The 22,831-nt window shown below is 33.0% G+C and overlaps 1 protein-coding gene across 2 annotated transcripts in view; it reads left to right on the forward strand.

Moving 5' to 3' along the window:
• Positions 1–584: 584 nt before the first annotated feature.
• The window catches only part of ccdc136b (coiled-coil domain containing 136b), a 51,086-nt gene continuing 28,839 nt past the window's right edge, over positions 585–22,831 (forward strand). For both annotated transcript variants that reach the window (XR_012355397.1, XM_073838645.1), the window contains exons 1-4: positions 585–710; positions 938–1,182; positions 21,140–21,472; positions 21,687–21,761. Coding sequence is in view for 1 of the 2 variants with exons in the window: in XM_073838645.1 (XP_073694746.1) it covers positions 1,128–1,182; positions 21,140–21,472; positions 21,687–21,761 (463 nt within the window). In the remaining variant the exon portion in view is untranslated. The remainder of the gene's footprint in view (positions 711–937; positions 1,183–21,139; positions 21,473–21,686; positions 21,762–22,831) is intronic.

Below are 22,831 nucleotides of genomic sequence, written 5' to 3' on the forward strand. Positions count from 1 at the left end.
TATATTTTGTAATGGTCTTTCTTTCTTTCTTTCTTTTTTCTTTTTTACTTTTTTTGCCAGAGATATATTTAATAATAACAAGTAAACAGTAATTAGATAAAGTAATAAAAAAAAATAATTAAGTAAAATAAAATTAATATTTAAAAATAAAAAAATTAAATCAAACAGAATGAAATATTTTACTATAAATATCTTACATCAAAAAACTTAATTATATTAAGTTATATTAAGTTATTAAAATATTTTAACTAAACAATAATTTTAATAAAGAAAATTTGATTTATTAAAATTAAAATGACAAGTAAAATAAAAAAAAATAATAACAGTCAAACAGAAAGAAATATTTTACTATAAATATTTTACATTGATTTATCAACTTAGTTGTTTTCTACTTTGTTGTTTTGCAGTCATCGTGGCCCCAAAATGCATATCAGTGCATCAAGATGCTCTCAAAATCCATCTGAACTCAATCTGGAAGACAACGGACCACACAAAGCAATCGAACAGTTAACAGATGAGAAAAAAGCAAACTGAGGTAAACGATAAAGGGGGAGCAAGAGAGCTGGAGCCACTGAGCGAGCGAGAGAGAGAGAGAGCGAGGGGGAAGGAAGGAGGGAGAGGAGGGCACGCAGTAAACGACACATAATGCACAGCGAGTAACGGGATCGTAAGCTGTCAGTGTCCTGAGCTGCACACAGATCTCATTAAAGGTAAGCAGACCAATGCTTTCTATGTGTTTGAGAGTCACAGATTGATCTGTTAGAAATACCCTTGATGCTGTGCAGCCTTTCAAGCTTTGTTTTGTACAAAGGAGAAGCACAGTTTGTTCAGGAAGAGCAATAAATCATCCGCAAGCAGTGCAGACGGTGATTTCTTCAGTTGTTTAGAAGGATATTGAAGTGATCTGTGTGTATTTGTGTGTGTGTTTATGTTTCAGGATGTATCGACCGTCGCAGCACAGTGTGTGTGGAGCCTGACATTCCTCACAAAGCTGTGTGCGATCGTCCCTCCTGTTTTCTGAGCATTATCACTGCGTCTGCTTCATTGGCGAGTGTGTGTTTGGACATCTACCCCCCTCCGACCCCTCCAAACCCCCCCACTTCCTGAGGCCTGTCGCCACGACAACCATGGACTGCGGATTGCGTCTGCCGCCCGTCATTGAAGAGGTCTTGGATCCTGCAGGTGTGTGTGTGTGTGTGTGTGTGTGTGTGTGTGTGTGTGTGATGTATCTACAGGTGTTCGTTTGTGCAGCGGTGCATGGAAATAATTATTGTTTTCTCTCTCCCTACTTGCATCTGCATTGTTATCTGGTCTGTCATGAGGCAGAAGGTTGTTTGGGAGGATGAGACCGTCTCACTGTCTTTGTCTGATGTTAAATAGAGACAGAGAGCGGTATCGGTGTCAGTCAAAGGAAAGGTTATGTGTGTGTGTGTCTTGGTGAAGGCAGATATGTTTTGATAAACAACAAACCTCAAAACCACAGAAATAGTTTTTTGTTTACAAGTTATCTAGTGCAACTGCTTCTAAGATTTATTTTCAGGTCATATGTCTTGGGTTAAGTTTATTTTTCTTTAGTCATTAATGCTGTTTTTTAAGGCATTTTTTTTTAATTGAATAAAATATAGTTTTTAGTATTTTCTTATGTCATTTCATTATTAATATTATTATTATTTGGGCAAAAAAATAAACCTTGAAAAACAATTCTTAGCATGTTTTAAAGGATTTTATTATACTTTTTAACTAGTTTTTGTCAGGTGTTTTAGTTTATTTTTTCTTTTACTGGAAAAACGTGAATTAAGATTTTTAAGATCATACTACAACTAATAATAATAATAATGATAATAATAATAATAATGTGTAATGCTTTTAGTTGTATTATTATTAATATTATAAATTTATCTATGTGGATTATTATTATTGTTGTTGTTGCTGTTGTTGTTGTTGTTATTAATATGAATCTATCAATGTGTATTATTCTTTTTTATTCTTATTCTAACTTAAAAATGGAATTGCAAATAAATAATAATTAATAATTAATAATAATAATAATAATAATAATAATAATGCAAACAATAATAACATTTCAATACTTTTTAATTCTTAGCATGTTTAATGATTTTTTAAAAATATTTTTTAGAAAATATGTTTAATTAGTTTATTGTTTGTTTTACTGGAAAAATGAGGATTAAAAAACCCCACAAAATAATATTAAAAAAGAAATAATAATAATAATAATAATAATAATTAAAATATTTTTTATGGTGTTTTATTAGTTTGTGTATTTATTTATTTATTTATTTTATGGGGAAAATAATTTTTTAAATATTTTTAAGAGCAAATTATAATAATAATGTGTAATGCTTTTAGTGGTATTATTATTAATTATTACTAATTTATCTTTTTTTTGTTATTATTATTATTATTATTGTTATGCATATCTATGTGTATTATTCTTGTTTTTATTCTTCTAAAATAAAATGGAATTGCAAATAAATAATTGATAATAATAATAATAATAATAATAATAATAATAATAATAATAATAATTTAATAATAATAATTTGTAATGCTTTTAGTTGTTTTATTATTATTTGTGTCATTATAAATTATTTTCATTATTATTGTTATTATTAATTATTTTATTATTATTATTATTATTATTATTATTAATCTATCTATTATTCTTATTCTCATTCTTATTAACAACACAACAATAGTAATAACATTTTAAAATACTTTTTAAATTCTTGGCACGTTTTAATGATCTTTTTAAAAAGATTTGTTTAGGTGTTTATTTGTTTATTTTTAGTTTTTAAAAAAAAAACATGATTAAAAAAAAAAAGCACTACTACCACACTTAAAAAGCACTACTACTACTACTACTACTACTACTACTACTACTACAACAACTTATAATAACTATAATAGTAAATATTTTAGTTGTAGTATTATTTTTATTATTGAGCCACCCATGTGTATTATTCCTATTTTTATTGGTGTAAAAATGGAATTGCAAAAAAAAAATAATAATAATAACAACAACACAATTTTTAATACTTATAATTCTTAGCATGTTTTAATTATCTTTGTTTTATTTAGTTTTGTTTATACTGGAAAAACATTGATAAGTTTTTTTAAATGCATAAAATAATAATAATAATAATAATAAACCATTATTATTATAATTATTATAATTATTATAATAATAATAATAATTATTATTATTATTATCCATGTGTATTATAAAAATGGAATTGCTAAAAAAAACTTTGGGGGGGGGGGAATCAACCTCTAAATTAGTTGCCTATGCATATTTATGGATAGGGAAAGTATTCATAATAATAACAAGAAGAAGAAGAAGAATCCTTTTTTATGAATTACCCTTTGTCATAGCTCACAATTCACATTTGTGCTTACACATATTCTAACTCAAACTTGCCAAATTTTGACCCCATTGATTCTCATGCTTCTCTTAACTAATCTTGTCAACCAACCAAGTTTGGTGTACTGTGGTCAGCCTGTGTGCATCTGCTAGTAAATTAAGCCTGTTTTGTTCTCACACGCTGTATATTTACAAGCAAATGCAGTAGCTTTGTTACCATAGATGGAAAGGCTTTGAAGATGTGCAGCAGGGGATTATGGGAGACCAAACGCTGTCTTTCTGATACGTTGCATGCTCACTAGGGTGTTGTTATGAAACTATTATATTTTGAGTGCTTAGGCGTATACATTTATAGGCACACACTGTAATGCTGTAGATTTGCCCTTGGAAAGGGCTTTTATGTCTTAAATAGGGATTGTTTTAAATTGTGCCTCTGATCAAAAGCAGCGCCGTACGTGATCTTCAGAGCATCAGTCCCACCTTCTATATCCCAGAGAACCTCACCTGCTGTGACAAGACACACAAGTATTGTTATACTTGATCAAACTGCAGTAAATTGGGACGCATGCTTCTGTAGGTGGACCTGAGATGGAGAGAAAAAGATTGAAGGAGGTTTAAAAGCTCCTACGGTGTTCAAGGAGAGAGAATCATTTTAACTATTTGCAGTGCTTCCCTGACAATTCCCTCTAAATGCCCTGCTGATTTAACCAGCAGTGATGGTGCTGCCTACCTCTCCTCCATCCACCAGACGCCCACATGTTCCACATTATTCCAGTGCCACTTGCATTCCCTGTCCACCCCCGGATGATGAAAACACACGTTCTTTCTCTCACCGCCCACATTCTGGGTGCAGTAGCACTTATAAAGTTAAGGTTCAGTCGAACCCTAAAACTTTCAGCAACCGCGGTTAATTTACATAGAGAGGCCCTTTCTCATTTCATGCTTGTTTGAGTCTTTGTCCATGCAAGTTGTCCTAGAAAACTTCACCAATGCTAGGAATTTCTATGCTGTCACACTGATAGAGAAGTCAAGTTTTTGACCCGTCACTCAGTTTGTGAAATCTGCACTTACAATGGAAGTCAATAGTGCATTGCAACAGAAAAAATGTTAAGATACAGTTACTGTTGTGACAAGACAACAAGACTTACATTATACATCTTAATATGTGACCCTGGACCACAAAACCAGTCATAATCAAAATTGAGATTAATACATTATCTGAAAGCTGACAAATAAGCTTTCAATTGATGTATGGTCTGTTAGGATAGGAATATACTGTGTTTGGCTGAGATACAACTATTTAAAAATATAGAATATAGAAGAGGGAAATCTGAGAAAATTGCCTTTAAAGTTGTCCAAATGAAGTTCTTAGCAATGCATATTACTAAACAAAAATAGGTTTTCATTTATGTTATAAAATTTACAAAATATCTTCATAGAACATGATCTTTACTTACTAACATATAGATTTTCGGCATACATATTAAGCCATACAAGTCTTAATACCCAATCCAGCATGAAAAAAAAACACACTCGTCTTTGTAGCAATAGCCAACAATACACTGTATGGGTCAAAATGATGCCAAGAAATCATTATGATATTAAGTAATAAAACATGTTCCATGAATATATTTTGAAAATTTCCTAGCGAAATATTTGAAAATGTAAATTTTGATTAGCAATATGCATTGCAAAGAATTTCTTTTGGACAACTTTAAAGGTGATATTCTCAATATTTAGATTTTTTTTTGCACCCTCAGATTCAAGATATTCAAATAATTGTATCTCAGCCAAATATTGTCCTATCCTAACAAACCATACATCAATGGAAACCCTTATGACTGGTTTAATGGTCCAGGGTCACATTTGCTGAAAATTTACATACAAGATGCAGATAAGTTTGTTGGACTTCGGAATAGATTTAGAGAAATTCAGCATCACTTACTCACCAATGAATTCTATGTAGTGAATGGGTGCTGTCACAAAGAGAGTCCAGATAGCTGATAAAAACATCACAATAATCCACAAGTAATCCACACGACTCCGTGCATTAATTAACATCTTGTAAAATGAAAATCTGCATGTTTGATAAAATTAAATCCATCATTAAGACGTTTTAACTTCAAGCTGTTGCTTTTGCCTTTTGGAGTCTTTGATCCATAATATTATTTTCTCCAGTGAAAAAAAAATAAATGCACAGATCAAGCACAGTTTAAAGCAAAAACAGTCCAAAACAGTTCTAAACAAATTTAGTTTTAATCAGCTGTTTGGACTCTCATTCTGACGGCACCCATTCACTGCAGAGCAAACTCATCTACATCTTGAACGGCCTGAGAGTAAGAACATTTTCAGAAAATCTTACTTTTTTGGTTGTTTTTCTGAAGTTGTTTTCTGTGGTAAGTTAACCAACAGCGTGCCCCAAATGCTCAACTTATTTTGAACCCAAAACATTCTTTCGTTCTTGTTTATATGTTTTGGAGGTTTACATACGTTGACCTCTGAACTCCAAATGACCCAAACAAGGGATACTGCAGCTTTCCTTCCTCCAAAATCTTCCTCTCCTCTTTCCTGTGGGTTTCCTCCCTCTGTCATTCGCTGACCCCATCTCAGATGGAGGAGTGGCTCTTTATTGCGTTCCAGAAGAGCTGACGGCAGAAATCTCAAGGGCAGTTCAAGTGAGATCACGCTTGGTTAGCAAGTAAAGTTACATGCAGAGAAAGCTAGTGTGTAGGGCCCACACACACACACAGAAAAAAACTTTCTCATGAGCGGGAGCTCAAGAAGTCCACTGAGAGTGCTGGCTTTGAGAGTGAGAGATCCAGCTCACTTTTCAGCTTTGTGTATGTGAATTTTGTGCTTCTTTTCAAAACATTAAATCAGAACATGACCCAGTTTAGTTCTCTAATTCATCAGTGCACATTGTTCTAAAGGAAAAAAAGGCTGTTCTTCATAATCTTTTATCAAAAGTTTCTCCACCTTTGAAATTACTTTTCCAATGATGTAACCCAAATGACACAGATGTGAAAAAATATTACTAACCTACTAGATTTTGACAAAAAACTCTCTGGCATTATGCTAGGGTGTTGTGGGAAGTTGCCTGAGGGTAATCTGAATAGTTTACAGTGTGGCTGTTTTAGGTGGTTGCTGACTGTCCCATATCAAAGATACAACTCAAGCATCACCTTTTCATTCAGGTGCTTAAAGGTGCAGTATGTATCATATAACAGCTAGTTATAATGACTACTGCAATCTAAATTCAAAATATTAAGGCGCGGTCACACTGCACTTTACGTTCCATTGACTTCCATTCATACGCATGCGAATGCGTTAGACCGGAAACGCCAGCCCGTGCAAAATATTTTCGCATTTCGCGGCGATTGAAGTTCAAGCTTGGTGAACTCTGACCAACGAATTTGCATCACATGACTCCGTGTGACCAACAGGAGATCGAAACGTCACAGCATGAGCTGAATGAAAAGAACCTTAAATTTAAACATTTAAAACTGCAGCACTTTTACATTGTATTATAAGTTGTCATGTGCTGAATTTAAATTTTTAAAAAGACTGCAGAACGTGACGTCATATCACGACCGTTGCAGCAGCATCCGAAGGAATTTCGCATGCTCAAAGTCTAGTGTGACCGCGGCTTTAGAGAGAGTTGTTTCTCCTCCCCCTCCTCTTCAGGCTTAACAGCTCACATGGGTTGCCAGATTGAGGACATTCAACCGGAACAGGCGCAAGTTGCTATGGAAGGTGACGAGTCTTACACTGTAAGTTGATGAGTTGATTTATGCGCCTTTGAATGTTTCTGTGGTCATAGAGCATTTTAGACGCATGCAAAGACTTTTTAGATTGTGTAGAATCTGCAATCTCCGACCCAGTTTGTTTGCAGGCTTCCATTGCTGCAATTCGCTGTGTTTTCCACCAACTGGCAACCCAGGGTGTCAAAATACCATAGACCCTTTACAAAGAACCGCCCCCATTTTTTTTATTGTTACTTTGTCCAACAACTATGGCACCTTCGCTCTACACATCATGTTCTCAAACAGTGAAAAATACATTGCAGAACAAATAGGAAACTGACAGTGTGTTTTATTTTTAGTAATATGAAACAAAGTCTTTACTTTCAAATTGTCATTTTTTAAAGAATTTTAGACAATGCCATTTTGTGGCTCTTTAATGTATCAAGACAGATCGCTGTAGCGCCTCAGTTTGAGCGGCATGTGAACTGATCATCTTTTACTTTTTACTAGTTATAGCACAAAATAAACATGAATGAACACCAGAAGGTAACTTTTTTCAACCACGGACATCAATAAATGCTATTTTTCAGGTGTAAGTCCACCAATGTTGATTTACTCTCCTGTCTGGTTTGTTAGATCGGTTCACCATTATGCCTGGTCACATCTCCTGTCAATCAAACTGCCTGCGAAGGGTCAATTGGTTAAACTGCCAGTGGGCGGAGTCACACAGGCTAAAACAAAAACAGACATTCTGAAACAGAGCATAGATTTCTAAATAGAATAACTGGCTGTTTAGCAACATTATATACAAACTTAATTTAAAAACCAAACATATGTGATCCTGGGCCACAAAACCAGTCTTAAGTTGTACGGGTATATTTGTAGCAATAGCCAAAAATACATTGTATGGTTCAAAATTATACATTTTTCTTTTATTTTCAAAAATCATTAGATTATTAAGTGAAGGTCATGTTCCATGAAGATAGTTTGTAAATTTTCTATTGTAAAGATCAAAACTTAATGTTTGCTTAGTAATATGCATTGCTATGAACTTCATTTGGACAACTTTAAAGGCGATTTTCCCAATATTTAAATTTTTTGCAACCTCAGATTCCATATTTTCAAATAGTTGTATCTCGGCCAAATATTGTCCTATCCTAACAAATCATACATCAATTGAAATTTCAGAAAATTAAGTAATGGTATTTGTATGTTTTAGTACAGTCAAAAAGCACCTTTAATGCATTGCAGTTATGATTACCAAGTAAAAGTATTATAATCACTCATTTTAATGTTCACTGAAAAATAGGTTTGGGTTTTTTCCACATTATATAACTTAGATGCTGAAGTCATAAATATAGTTTTTATGCATATTAAGTGCAAAATGATACCAGTAGGAGTTATTGGGGTTGGGCAGGGGGCTGTAACCATGGCAACAAGGCTCCGCGTGTGAACTCCTGTAAACTCAAAACGTCATGCAGCTCCTCCTTTTGCGTCTGTGAGAGTGAGAAACCAACAATCTCGTTTTCCGGTGCTTTCTCCTCTCCATCTCCCTTTTTCCTGCTTCCCACTTCCGCCCCTCATCCCTTTCTCTTTCTCTTTCTCTCTGTCATTCTTTCCTCTTCTCTTATTCTACCTTGCCAAGCAAGGATAGAGTCGACGTGAATAATTCATGCTTCTCCTCACTGCGCCAGAAATGTGACACGCACACGCACACACACACATTTAAAGCACTCTAATGCTTCTGGGACCTGGTGATATCTCACTTAGACACAACTCTCACCCTTTTTATTTCACATTTACATTTATTCTAGTTTTGTGGTGTTATGACACATTGGTTTATTCTTTTGTTCTTTAAGAAAAAGCATTTTCCCTCGTGTTTACAGAGAAATGAATCGATTGGGAAGGACGCACTCAGTGTGACTTTGTACTCAAGGCTTGTCTTACAGTTGTCTGCATGTGTGTGTAATGGTCAGTGATGTGTGTCTGTAGTGTAAAGGGTCTACCACACGGCGGGCAAAAAGCTCAGATATCGTGCAAACAGGACCAACAGAGATAAAGGATATATTTGGTTTGTTCTAAATCTTTTATGTGCTTTTGTTCAGGACAAGAGAGCCTCTGGCTACTAAAATGAAACACTTAGGAACAAAATAACAAATAAAATACGGAATCGTTTTAGAAAGATGCTTGTTCAGAAGTGCTTTATTTAGCTGAGTTTATAGCTTCTTACTAGAGCACTGAACAGCTGTTTTTTAATGTATATTTTACATGTTGTGAATATGTTTTTTTTAATATACATTGTCATATGGACAACAAACCTATGACAGTAACAGTTCCTGAATCTGAATCTGAATTTCAAGTGTTGGTAATGTTACCTAAAAGTATTACAAATAATTTTTAGTAATGGAAATAATGTTGAAATAAAATATTAATATTAAACAATAAACTTGCATTCTAAAATAGAAATATTCTTTGGCAACAATGATGGCAAAAAAATATTTTAAAGGTCTAAAAAGGCTAAAGTTAAAATAAAAATAAATTAAAGGTACATAGAAATTTAAAAGATATTAATAAAAACAACAAAAGCACAGAAAAATAAGCTAATACCTAAACTAAAAACTAAAGCTAATGCTAAATATACATTATATATTATATAATACATATATGATACATATTAATATGACCCTGGACCACAAAACCAGTCATAATATTTTGAAATTGAATAAATAAGATTTCCATTAATGTATGGTTTGTTAGGATAGGACAATATTTGTCCCAAGATACAACTATTTCAAAATCTGGAATCCGAGGGTGCAAAAAAATCAAAATACTGAGAAAATTGCCTTTAAAGTTGTCCAAATGAAGTTCTTAGCCATGCATATTACTAATCAAAATTAAAATTTGATATATTTAGTTTTGGCATAAAATAATATTTGATAATTTTGACCCATACAATGTATTTTTGGCTATTGCTACAAATATACCAGTGCTGCTTAAGACTGGTTTTGTGGTCCAGGGGCACATATAGTTGTATATATAATAATTAATATGAAGTAGTATGTAAATAAAACAAAAAACTTTACTGACCAAGTGAGTTTGATTCAAACCACTAAATCACAAGTGAGTTCATGACTGTTTTGTGAATCGTTTTAATTCCTCCATTCATTTTTGCATGTTGGAAACGCTGGATTGTGCTCTTTAAATAAACTGATATCAGACAAAGGTAAGCTTGGACAGACATAAATCTTTTCTACGTTTTCACTATATTTTAAATAATGATCAATCATTATAGTCACATATGGAGCACTGCTTTCTCTTTTACTCACTCATTATGCTTGTATCAAAGTATGATGTGATGCTCTCTGCTGTTGTGGTAATGCCTGGGTTGTCATCGCTTAATGAGAGCTAATTAACAATGCCACAATAGAGGAGAAGAAAGCAGGCATGGATACATAATTGGGGTGTTTTGAGAAAGCGTAATCCTCCCCCACCTGTTAGGCCTCATTGATATTCCTGAAACACAAGTCTGTGCTCACGAGCGGATGCTGATTTACATTGTGTAAGTGGTGTGTGTCTGTTTACGTACAAGTCTTTTAGGGCTATTCAAGTATGTTTTTGGATGGATCGCAATTAAGAAAATGTCACTCAACACCCTCCTCTTCTCTCTGTGTGAATGTGTGCTTGCAATATATAATCAAAAGCTGATGTGAAATCAAATTTGACCCTTTTTTCTTCCTTATTGTGCATAATTCATTACTGCATGTTATTGTAATGGTAAAAAGGCTTGTCTTTTATAATCTTTAATCAAAACTTTCTCTGTCTCTGCAGTGACTAATTTTTCTGACCCATTTTCTAATGCTGTTTCTTACTATAACAGTTTACAGAAATTATTTTAAAATAAGAGGGATCATACAAAATAAGGGTATTTTTTTTTATTTAGTACTGAACTGAATAAGATATTTCTATATAAGAGATAATAGTTGAATTAATAAAAATGACCCTGTTCAAAAGTTTACATACACTTAATTCTTAATACTGTGTTGTTACCTGAACGATCCACAGCTGTTTTTTTGTTTAGTGATAGTTGTTCATGAGTCCCTTGTTTGTCCTGAACAGTTAAACTGCCCGCTGTTCTTCAGAAGAATATTTCTGGTCCCACAAATTCTTTGGTTTTTCAACATTTTTTTCAACACCCTTTCCAACAATGACTGTATGATTTTGAGATCCATCTTTTCACACTGAGGACAACTGCGGGACTCATATGCAACTATTACAGAAGGTTCAAACATTCACTGATGCTCCAGAAGGAAAACAATGCAATAAGAAATCAGAGGGTGAATACTTTTTGAAATTGAAGATCCGGGTAAATTTAACTTATTTTGTCTTCTGGGAAACATCTTCTGTAGCTTCTGAAAAGGAATACAAAATGAAAAAATATGATATTTAGGCCAATTAAGAAAAATGTACACATCTTCATTCTGTTCAAAAGTTTTCACCCTCGGCTCTTAATGCATTGTATTTCCTTGTGAAGCATCAGTGAGTGTTTGAACCTTCTGTAATAGCTGCATATGAGTCCCTCAGTTGTCCTCAGTGTGAAAAGATGGATCTCAAAATCATACAGTCATTGTTGGAAAGGGTTCAAATACACAAAAATGCTGAAAAACCACAAAATTTGTGAAATTTGAATGATTTTTCTGAAGAACAGCAGGCAGTTGAACTACAAGAGAATCAAGGGACTCATGAACAACTATCACTAAATAAAAATAATTCAGGTAACAACACAGTATTAAAAATCAAGCGTATGTAAACTTTTGAACAGGGTCATTTATATAAACTCAACTATTATTTTCACTTGTGGACTGAATGTAAAATATCTTGTGAAATATCTTATTCAGGTCAGTACTAAATAAAAAAAAAAACATGCTTTTTGTGTGATCCCTCTTATTTTGGTCAAATAAATTAACATTTTGCAAATTCTGCAAGGTGTATGTAAACTTTTGACCTCAACTGTTTGTACATATCCAAATTTAAAGGGATAGTTCAGCCAAAAATTTAAATTACCTCATGATTTACTCCCTTTTTTTCAGACGAATACATTCAGAGTTATATTAAAAAATGTCCTTTCTTTCAAGCAAGAAGAAAGTAAGTCATACAGGTTGGAACAACACTAATATAAGTAAATGATGAAATAATTTTACATTTTGGAGGAAACTGTCCCTTTAAGAGCAATTAGAGCCATAGGGCCCATTATTAGGACTTGCATTTGCTTGATGGTCCCTGTAGGTGACACTTTCAGACCCCTTTCCCCATGCATCTGTGTTTCACCAGAGCTGTCAGTTTAATAACTGACAGGCACTGTTTAGCCAGCTCAGTCTGGGTCCTTTTTGCAGAGACTTTGCAGTCTATACTTATCCTGTGGTTTACTGCAGGCTTATACAACACCAAACACAGACCGCATCACTTCCCTCAGTCAGAACCCTGCAGCTAACGCTCTAGGAGCCCGTTTGACTTCACGAGCAGCTGTTTAACATTGACAAGTGTGACTTTTGTCCCATTACCGACAATGCGTTTCAAAGCACTCCAGCCTCTGCACAGCACTGCAGCTGTACTGCTTGTTTTTAGCAGGCGTTTGCTATGGAAAAACATCTCGCTGCATTGCAGTCATGCTTTAATAATGAGGGAGGAATGCAACTTAAGTAAAAAATTCCTTAAGCTTGTTTGCACAAGAGTCTAGTTGTCCATTATGAATGTACGTGTGCTGAAGGTGTTCTGCTACTTGATTTCCCAAGAGGCTGTTGTGACTATGTCCATCATCTTTCTTCTTCTCTGCGCTGTGCTCGGTTTATTAATGATGTTTAGACTCAACATTGATTTTCAGTGCAGCTCATATGCTGCTGACAGGCTGCATTAGATTAAGTGTTTAAATATTATTTTTGGATTTGATGAATAGCTAAAGACTATAAGGTCTATATTGATGTCACCGTCTGGATTTTAGCCAGACACGGGCTGATCGTGGACAGAAAGTGCATAAGCATGTAAAAATAAGGTATAATAGGGGTCTTTAATGCCACTGGAAGAGAGTGTTGCATTTTAAATAAAATGGCTATGATGCCATACATATGATTCTATGATGTTGTGTTTACATACTTCTTTTGAATAATAATTACTGATGTGTTGGGTTTTATTTAATTATTTTATTTTATTTTAGGACAAATGCAGTACTGCTGTGGACCCTCTAGGGGTCACAGACCCCCTGTTGAAGACCCCTGAAATACTTTTTCTAATGTATTTGCAACAGACATTGAGATCATTTTAATTATTTATCAATTGTTTTTGGTTTTGTTGGTTTTGGTATTTTATTTTATTTTATTCTATTTTTTATTTATATTTTATTTTATTTCAGTTTTAATTTTGTTAAACAGATACAGTACCGTGGCCGTGGGCCCTTATTTTATTTTATTTTACTTTATTTTATTCAATTTTTTTTTCATTATTTTTTTTTATTTTACTATTTCATTGAATTATTTTATTTATTTTATTTACAGATTCAGTACTGCCGTGGGCCCCATATTTTTTTTTATTATTATTTTATTTTATTTTATTTACGCATTTTTATTCATTTTTTTTTACTTCATTTTATTTTGTTATTTTATTCAATTATTTTATTTCATTAAATTTTTTCACTTTATTTTATCTTATTATTTTATCGAATTATTTCATTTCATTTTATTTACTTTATTTACAGATGCAGTTCTGCCATGGACCCCCTATTTTATTTTATTTTATTTTATTTTATTTTACTAATACAGTACTGCTGTGGACCCCTTATTTTATTTTATTCAAATTCTTTACTCTATTATTTTGTTTTATTTACAGATGTAGTACTGCTGTATTTAATTTAATTATTTAATTTAATTATTATTTTTTAATTATTATTATTTTTTTATTGTTTTATTGATGCAGTACTGCTGTGGACCCCCTAAGAGTCACAGACCTTGTTGAAGACCCCTGAAATACTTTTTCTTGTGTATTTAAAATAGTTACTTCTTCACTGAGAATGTGTCACTCTGATAGGCTGCTGACAGTGTTGACATTATGATTGACAGCTCAGGACACAGGCGATAACATAACTAGAAAGGGTGCAAGACAGCTGAATATATCAGCGTTTGATTGATATTGTTTTTGTTATGTTGAGAAATGACACTGGATTTCCGCCAGCACCGCTGGCTGATCCCAAAGCCGTGCTTGTGACCAGAATGATATTAATTCTCTGAGCTCTCTGAGAACTATATTTGTCTACATTCATGAGGATCGTGATGGCACTCTTTGCACGTCAACATTTAATGCCGCTTGTGATATTAAGATTAAATACGAGCCTCTGGACATGGTCTGAAATTGTTTCTCGTAATTATTATCTCCAAAGTGCTCCTTTGCAAATTAATCGTGTCAGTTGTTTTGTAAATGCATGCTCTGATTTCAGAGCTGAGGTTGTATTCAATATAATACAATTCTCTTTCATTTTTATGGAGCTGCAGATTCCATCATGGAATTGTAATCCCACAAAATGACACAAATAGAGAAACAGACTCTCACATTGTCTAAAACTACGTCTGCTGAACAAAGATGCCTGTTCTTGGGCTGTTTCTCATGTATGAGGAATGCTCATACATGAGAAAATCACAAGAATCTGAGTTCAACAGGAAGTGAGGCCTCTGTTATGTCAGCCATTGCACATATGGTGCATGATTTTATCACAAGAGAAAAAAAAATCGGTTCACATGTGTTTTAAATTCTGTGCAGTGGAGTATGATTTTTAATTATTTTTCTTTTTGATATGTTTATTTATTTTACATTTTTTAATATCGGTTATTTTTGTTTTGTTTATTCGAATATAATCAGAGTTATATTAAAAAATGTCCTGGCTCTTCCAAGCTTTATAATGGCAGTGAGATTTTGATTTTGAGATTTTGAAGTCCATTAAAGTGCATCCATCCATCCATCCATCCATCCTAAAAAGTTCCCAAACAGCTCCGGGAGGTTAATAAATGCCTTCTGAAGTGAATCGATGCGTTTGAATCGATAAACTGTCCTGTGCATGTTCATGAGAAAGTGGCATTCCAGCGGATGATGTGAGACAAAGGAATCTAGAGATTACGTTCTTTATTTACCCCTGGAGCCATGTGGAGTACTTTTTATGACTTGTGAATGCACATTATTGGACTTTAAAAAAATCAACAGCCATTCACTGTCATTATAAAGCTTGGAGGAGCTACAACATTTTTATTATAACTCAGAAGAAAAGTCATATTCCAAATTTATATTCCAAGCTTCTAAGTTGATTTTTTTTTAAAGTCCAAAAAAGTGCATCCATCTATCACAAAAAGTGCTCCATATGGTTCCAGAGATTTAATAAAGGCCTTCTGAAGCTAATTGATGTATTTAAGAAAAAATAATTCCTTTTTATTACGACTGGACGCACTTTATTGGACTTCAAAAAATCAACAGCCATGTCATTATAAAGCTTGGAATATGACTTCAAATATTAAAAATGTTCTCTTCCAAGCTTTGTAATGGCAGTGAATGGCTGTTAATTCTTTGCTTCTGGTGATGGGATGAGATTGTTACTAACCTAAAGCCATCAAAGATGTAGATGGGTTTATTTCTTCATCAGAACAGATTTGTAGAAATTTAGCAATACATCACTTGCTCACCAATAGATCTGCAGTGAATGGGTGCCGGTAGAAATACCTTTATGATGCGTTTGATTCTTACAAATGCACAGCTTTTTACTTCAAATTTCACAAACTTCATTTGTTGATTAATCGAGTCATGTGGGTTACTTGTGGATTATTGTGATGATTTTATCAGCTCTCATTCTGACGGCACCCATTCACTGCAGAGGACCCATTGGTGAGCAAGTTACATAATGTTAAATTTCTCCAAATCTGTTGAAGATCTGATGAAGAAACTCATTTACATCTTTGATAACCTGAGGATGAGTACATTTTTAAGCAAATTTAGATTTTTGGGTGACTATTTCTTTAAATTTTAAAATGTTATGTACATAAAAGTGTGCAGAACTAAAAGTTTTATATCAAAGATCATAGACTAACAGCACTACTTCCTACTAATTTTATTCAGAAAACCACTGAGGCTGCTGTTGTGTAGCTACATTGCCTTATTCATCCTTAGGGATGCTTCATGATTGCGTTGTGCGTTGTCTCTCCTGTGATTGATCCAGATGTCTGTCAGCGTGTCAAAATAATTCTCTGTCCCCACACAATAATTCATAGCTCAGATACGCTGGATAAAGCTGATTGGGTGCTATCAAAGCTGCTTATAATCCTCTGAGCTCAGGACCCTGCTAGTGCTTCTGCTTCAGCTTGTGTGTGTGTGTGTGTGTGTGTGTGTGTGTGTATTTTCCCCACTGGTTCATTATTATTTAATAGATGTTTGAAAGACTTTAATCTCCAAAGCATGATCAATAATACAGCACAGGCTCATTACAGGAGAATATATATATATATATATATCTCATTTAGGAAGAGAGAGGGAAATGAAAAAGAGGGAGAAAGCAAGAAAGATGGAGGAATGGAGAGGGAGGAGTTGTTGGCAAGACAATGAATTTTCCGCACCGACAGATTCCGTTAATCCCACACAGGCATCTGATCTAAGAGGATCAGAGAGGTGAATCGTCTAGTCAGGTCTGGCCTGGCATGGCTGACAGTCTCTGTGTCCTGTGTGTGGACCTCATGTCGTTTACAAGCATTATCCAATTTAGATTTGCCTGGTGATATTATAGACATATATCCGTTATTATATATGCTGTGATTATATATCTATTCATATACACTGCTTTTTGCTGCTCAGAAGTTTGTGATCAGTAAGATTTCTAATGCTTTTTACAAGAGCTCATCAAGGCTGTGTTTATTTGACTAAAAATACAGAAAAATAGTAATATTGTGAAATTTTAATGCAATTTAAAATAACAGTTTTCTGTTTTAATATATTTTAAAAATATGATGTATTCCTGTGATGCAAAGCTGAATTTATATCATCATTAAAAAAGTATCACAGGTTCCAAAAAATATTAAGCAGCACAACTGTTGCCAATGGTGATAATAAAAGTAATAAATCAGTATATTAGAATGATTTCTAAAGGATTGTGTGACACTGAAGACTGAAGTAATGGCTGATGAAAATTCAGCTTTGGATATTTTAAAGTATATTCAAATAAAAACTTGTTATTTTGAATTGCAATAATATTTCATAATATTATTTGTTTTACTGTATTTTTGAACAAAGAAATGGAACGTTGACAAGCATAAGAGACTTTAAAAAAAAACATTAAAAATCTTACTGATCCCAAACTTTTGAGTTTGAGTTGAGGCAGTGTACATATACATATAAAAATGAAACTTACCCCATGATTTACTCATCCTCAAGCCATTCTAGATGTATATTATTCTTCTTACAGATGAATACATTCAGAGTTATATTAAAAAATGTCCTGGTTTCAAGCTTTATAATGGCAGTGAATGGCTGTTGAGATTTTGAAGTCCAAAAAAGTGCATCCATCCATCATAAAAAGTGCTCCACATGGCTCCGTGGGGTTAATAAAGGCCTTCTGAAGTGAATTGATGCATTTGTACAGGGAATCCATATTTAAAACATTATACACCATAATCTCTAGCTTCCACTTTCCAGTGCATTCCATTCCAGTGGATGATGGAGGATTAAGGAAGTGAGAGATTACCTTTATTAACCCCCTAGGAGTACATTTTATGATGGTTGGTTGCACTTTATTGGACTTCAAAATCTTAACAGCCATTCACTGCCATTATAAAGTTAGGAAGAGCCAGGACATTTTATTATATAACTCTAATTGTATTTATCTGTAAGAAGAAAGTCATATACACCTAGGATGGCTTGAGGGTGAGTAAATCATGAGGTAGTTTTCATTTTTGGATGAACTATCCCTTTAAAGAGATCTAGAGAGTGAGATTGTAGGAGAGATTAAGTGTGTGTAATTGGCTGGGCAACTGAATGGCCTGGTTCTCTGAGTTTAGATGTCAGAGGGCAAGTGAGAGAAACCATGGCTGGCACCTGAGCTATGGATAAGACTAGAGGGAAGATGAGGAGAAACGGTTAAGAACGAGGTGTTAGATTCAAGAACAGCGAACGTGGGATCATTTGGAAAACAAGAATGAAAAAGTGAAAGAATATTGCAAGGCTGGAAATGAAAAAGAAAGGGATTGAAGAGAAGGAGGGTGTTGAAATGGGCTATTTTTAGCCTGTTGGCTCCTTACTTTGGTGGGTGATTAGCACTGGAGAGCAGAACGACAGCAGGAGAAGATCAGCTGCTCACTTTGCGTGTTCTTTCATTCAGTTAGTTGGTCACTTTTCATTCAGAGTAGGATAAAATGCAAATGAGCACTGGTTAATGTCTTATTTTATATCATCTTATTTGAATTTTTTAAAATATTTTATGTAATATGTTCAACCCTGGACTAAAAAAAACTGTCATAAGTGTCAATTTTATCATCTGAAGGTTGAATAAATAAGCTTTCCATTGATGTGTGGTTTGTCAGGATGTAATATTTGGCCGAGATACTATGTGAAAATCTGGAATCTGAGGGTGCAAAAATATCAAAATATTGAGAAAATTGCCTTTAAAGTTGTCCAAATTAAGTTGTTAGCAATGTGTATAATAATCAAAAATTCAAAAAAGTTTTTGATATATTTGCAGTATAGGAAATTTACAAAATCAATATTTAGATTTTTTTGCACCCTCAGATTCTATATTTTTAATTAGTTGTATCTCGACCACATACTGTCATATTCTAACAAACCATATATCAATGGAATGCTTATTTATTCAGCTTTCAGATATATAAATCTCAACAATTTCAAAATATTGAACTTAATGACTGATATTGTGGGTCACATATATAAAATATCTATACCCACTCCTGCCACTAGAGGACTCTATGGGTCTCTTACAGTTTAAAGGGTCACTGCTGCTGGCTGTGATTTCTTGTCTGGACTCTGTCTCTCTCTCTCTCTCTCTGTGTGTGTGTGTGTGTTGTGCTGTGTTGTGTTGTGTTTGTGAACAGACAACAGGTGAAGGCAGAAGGGCGATTCATGGCCTAAATCCTTAAAATAGCACACATTCCTCTAGCACTGAGGCACTGGTGGCCCTGGGTGGGTGTTTTGATTGCTTGAGGGGGGTCTGGAGGTCTGTTGGTGTCAGAGAGAGATGAGAGCCGGGGGCCAGCAGGTGATGAAGAAGTTCCTCAGATGAAGTTGTTGGACTGGATGGATTTAGAAGGTTCTCACCAGAGATGACAGGTGGAGGTTGGGGGTGGGGGTTTGGGACGTGCATAGCTGCACATCTCCATATCTCCTTTTCAAACAGAGAATGTGGGAATGACAGTGAAGACAAGTTATAAATGGCATTTTGCTGCATGAGGTAATGTTTAGTGGAGCAGAGAGGATTCGCCTCGAGGAATATTGTTGGATCAAGTTGAGTTCAATTCACAGTATTTCTGACAAAAAAATCACACACACACACACACACACACACACACAAATATGTGACCCTGGACCACAAAACCAGTCTTAAGTCGCTGGGGTATATTTGTAGCAATAGCCAAAAATACATTGCATGGGTCCAAATTTTTTATTTTTCTTTAATGCCAAAAATCATTAGGAAATTAAGTAAAGATCATGTTCCATGAAGATTTTTTGTAAAATTCCTACTGTAAATATATCAAAATGTAATTTTTGATTAGTAATATGCATTGTTAAGAACCTAATTTGGACAACTTTAAAGGTGATTTTTCTCAGTATTTAGATTTTTTTGCACCCTCAGATTCCAGATTTTCAAATAGATGTATCTCGACCAAATATTGTAGACTTCCTTGTAGGTGCGTCTCTGTAATCAAATATATATATATATATATATATATATATATATATATATATATATATATATATATATATATATATATATAAATTTATTTATTTTGATGGGTTATTTTTATTTCATTTTGTTGTATTTAATACATTTTTTTATTTACTTTCATTTTGTTTTGTTTATCATGTCATCTTGTTTAATTTATTATTTAGTTTTTTATGTTATGTTATTTTATTTATGTTTGTTTTGCTTTCTGTGTCACTTTATTTTGTGAATTTTATTTTTTATTGTTTTATTTTTTATTTATTGTCATTTTTGTTTTGATAATATCATTTTAGTTATTTTTTTGTTTAATTTTAATTAATTTTGTGCGTCATTTTATTTCACTTTCTGACAGTTTATTTGGTCAGTTTGTGTATTTCATTTCTATTTTTTTATTTATTGTCATATTGTCTTCTTTCTTTAATCAGTCATTTTATTTCATTTTATGCATTAATTTATTTCACTTTTCTACTTTCTGTCATTTTATTTTGTGTATTTGATTTTTTTACTGTATTTTTTATTTATTTACTGTATTGTCATTTTGTTTTGTTTATCATGTCATCTTATTTCATTTATTATTTTATTTTGTTTTGTTTAATTTTGTTAGATTTTCTGCATTATTTGATTTCACTTTATTTAGCTTTCTGTGTTTTCTTTTTTAATTTAATTTCTTGTCATTTTTTATCATGCCATTTTATTTCCTTTATTTTATTTTGTTTAATTTTATTTCATTTTATGCAATATATTATTTTACTGTTTTTGCTTTCTGTGTCATTTTAGTTTTTTAATTATTGTCATTTTGTTTTGGTTATCATGTCATCTTATTTCATGTATCATTTTGTTTTGTTTTGTTTAATTTAATTTAATTTAATTTAATTTTATTTAATTTTATTTTATTTTATTTTATTTTATTTCACATAATTTCGCTGTCATTTTATTGCTGTATTTAATTTTTTATCTCAGACAGCTGAAAAACCTTAGAATCACGTATTACATATTTTATCTTAATGTATTTCTATTTTGACTTATATTTGATCTCTTTTTTTCTCTCAGACGATGTGTGTGATCTGAAAGCGGAGCGGCCCTGTCTAGGCAGTGAAATGACGGCCAAAGAGCGAGGCTCGCTGGAGGACAAGGAGGAGAGAGACCAGGTGGAAGTGGAGGTCGGAAATGGAGAGAAGGGCCAGGAGGATGAGCAGGAGAAGAAGGAGGTGAAAGAGATAACGGCTGAGGAGGAGAAAGAGGACGACAGAGAGGAGCAAAGAGCAGTGGATGACGAAGATGAGCTGGAGGTGTTGCGGTCGCAGGTGGTGCAGCTGCTCCTAGAGCTGGAGGAGACCAGAGAGGTGTCACAAAGACATGAGGAGAGCTACAATGAGCTTCAGGGTGTGTATGCTAATGTCGCTCTGTTTTTAGGGTGTGACGTCACAACTGGGGAGCTCCCTCAGCTGTTACTGACCACCAAACCACCTGTTACTTCAGTCATGCCCTCACACAAACATTCATGGCTTGTTAATATTGTCGAATGCCAGTGATAAGATACTAATTACTCATTTCTAATGTCCCTCAGCCGCTGTTTAAACGTCCTTTTACTTTGTAGGTCTGTTGGAGGAAGAGCGGCTGGCGAGCGCCCACCAGGCCGAGAGCTTTACGAGACAGATCCAGAGACTTCAAGGTGAACAGAAACAGAAGCACATGTGAATGCATAACAGTGTTAATAAAATAAATACAATTATCTTAGCAGACTTTAAATATGACAGGATGTAAGTGTTTTACTTAGTCATCAAGGAGCGTAAATATCCTCTTGCATTTAGCATATTGAATAACAGCTGTGTCCAACGCTGGTGAATAAACATTGAAACATCAAGCTGTTTTATGATTTCAACACAGACCACGGATGATTTGATGCATATTCATACTGCTGTGCTGTATTATAAATAGAAATGTTGGCTATGTTTGGAAATATCAATGCAGTAAATACAATATATGCTATATATATTTTAATATATTTATTGTCATTATTTTGTTTATCGTCATCTTATTTTATTATATTATTTTATTTTATTTCATTTTATGCATATTTTTATTTCACTTGATTTCATTGTATTATTTAATTTTTATTTACTTGTTTTATTCGATTTTTGTATTTTATTTATTGCCATTTTGTTTTGTTTATTGTTATCTTATTTATTTTATTTAGTTAAATTTTATTTTACTTTATTTAGTTTTGTGTCATTTATTATTTTGTTTTATTTTTATTTACTTATTTTATTTTAATTGTTTTGTCATTTTGTGTTGTTTATTGTCATCTTATTTTATTTATTATTATTCCTTAGTTTAATTTAATTTAATTTAATTTTTTTTTACTTAATTTTATTTCTAAATACTTGTTTTTTATTTTTTATTTAGTTGTGTCATTTATTATTTTGTTTTATTTTTATTTACTTGTTTTATTTTATTTTATTTAGTGTCACTTTGTTTTTTGTTTATTGTCATATTATTTTATTTATTATTTTATATCTTTTAACTTGATTTTATTTTATTTAATGCATCATTTATTAATTTATTTTATTTTTTATTTTATTTTGTTTTGTGTCATTTTGTCATTTTATGTGTCATTTTATTTCAATTTATTTTATTTTTAAGTGACAACAATTACTTACAATGCAAATTTTAATACTGTTTCACATAGTTTTTTTCAATATTACACAGTATGCTCTACATTCCATGCAGAATGCATTAACC

Source organism: Garra rufa, chromosome 4 (assembly GCF_049309525.1).
Source record: "Garra rufa chromosome 4, GarRuf1.0, whole genome shotgun sequence".
In the NCBI taxonomy this organism is placed as follows: Eukaryota; Metazoa; Chordata; class Actinopteri; order Cypriniformes; family Cyprinidae; genus Garra; species Garra rufa.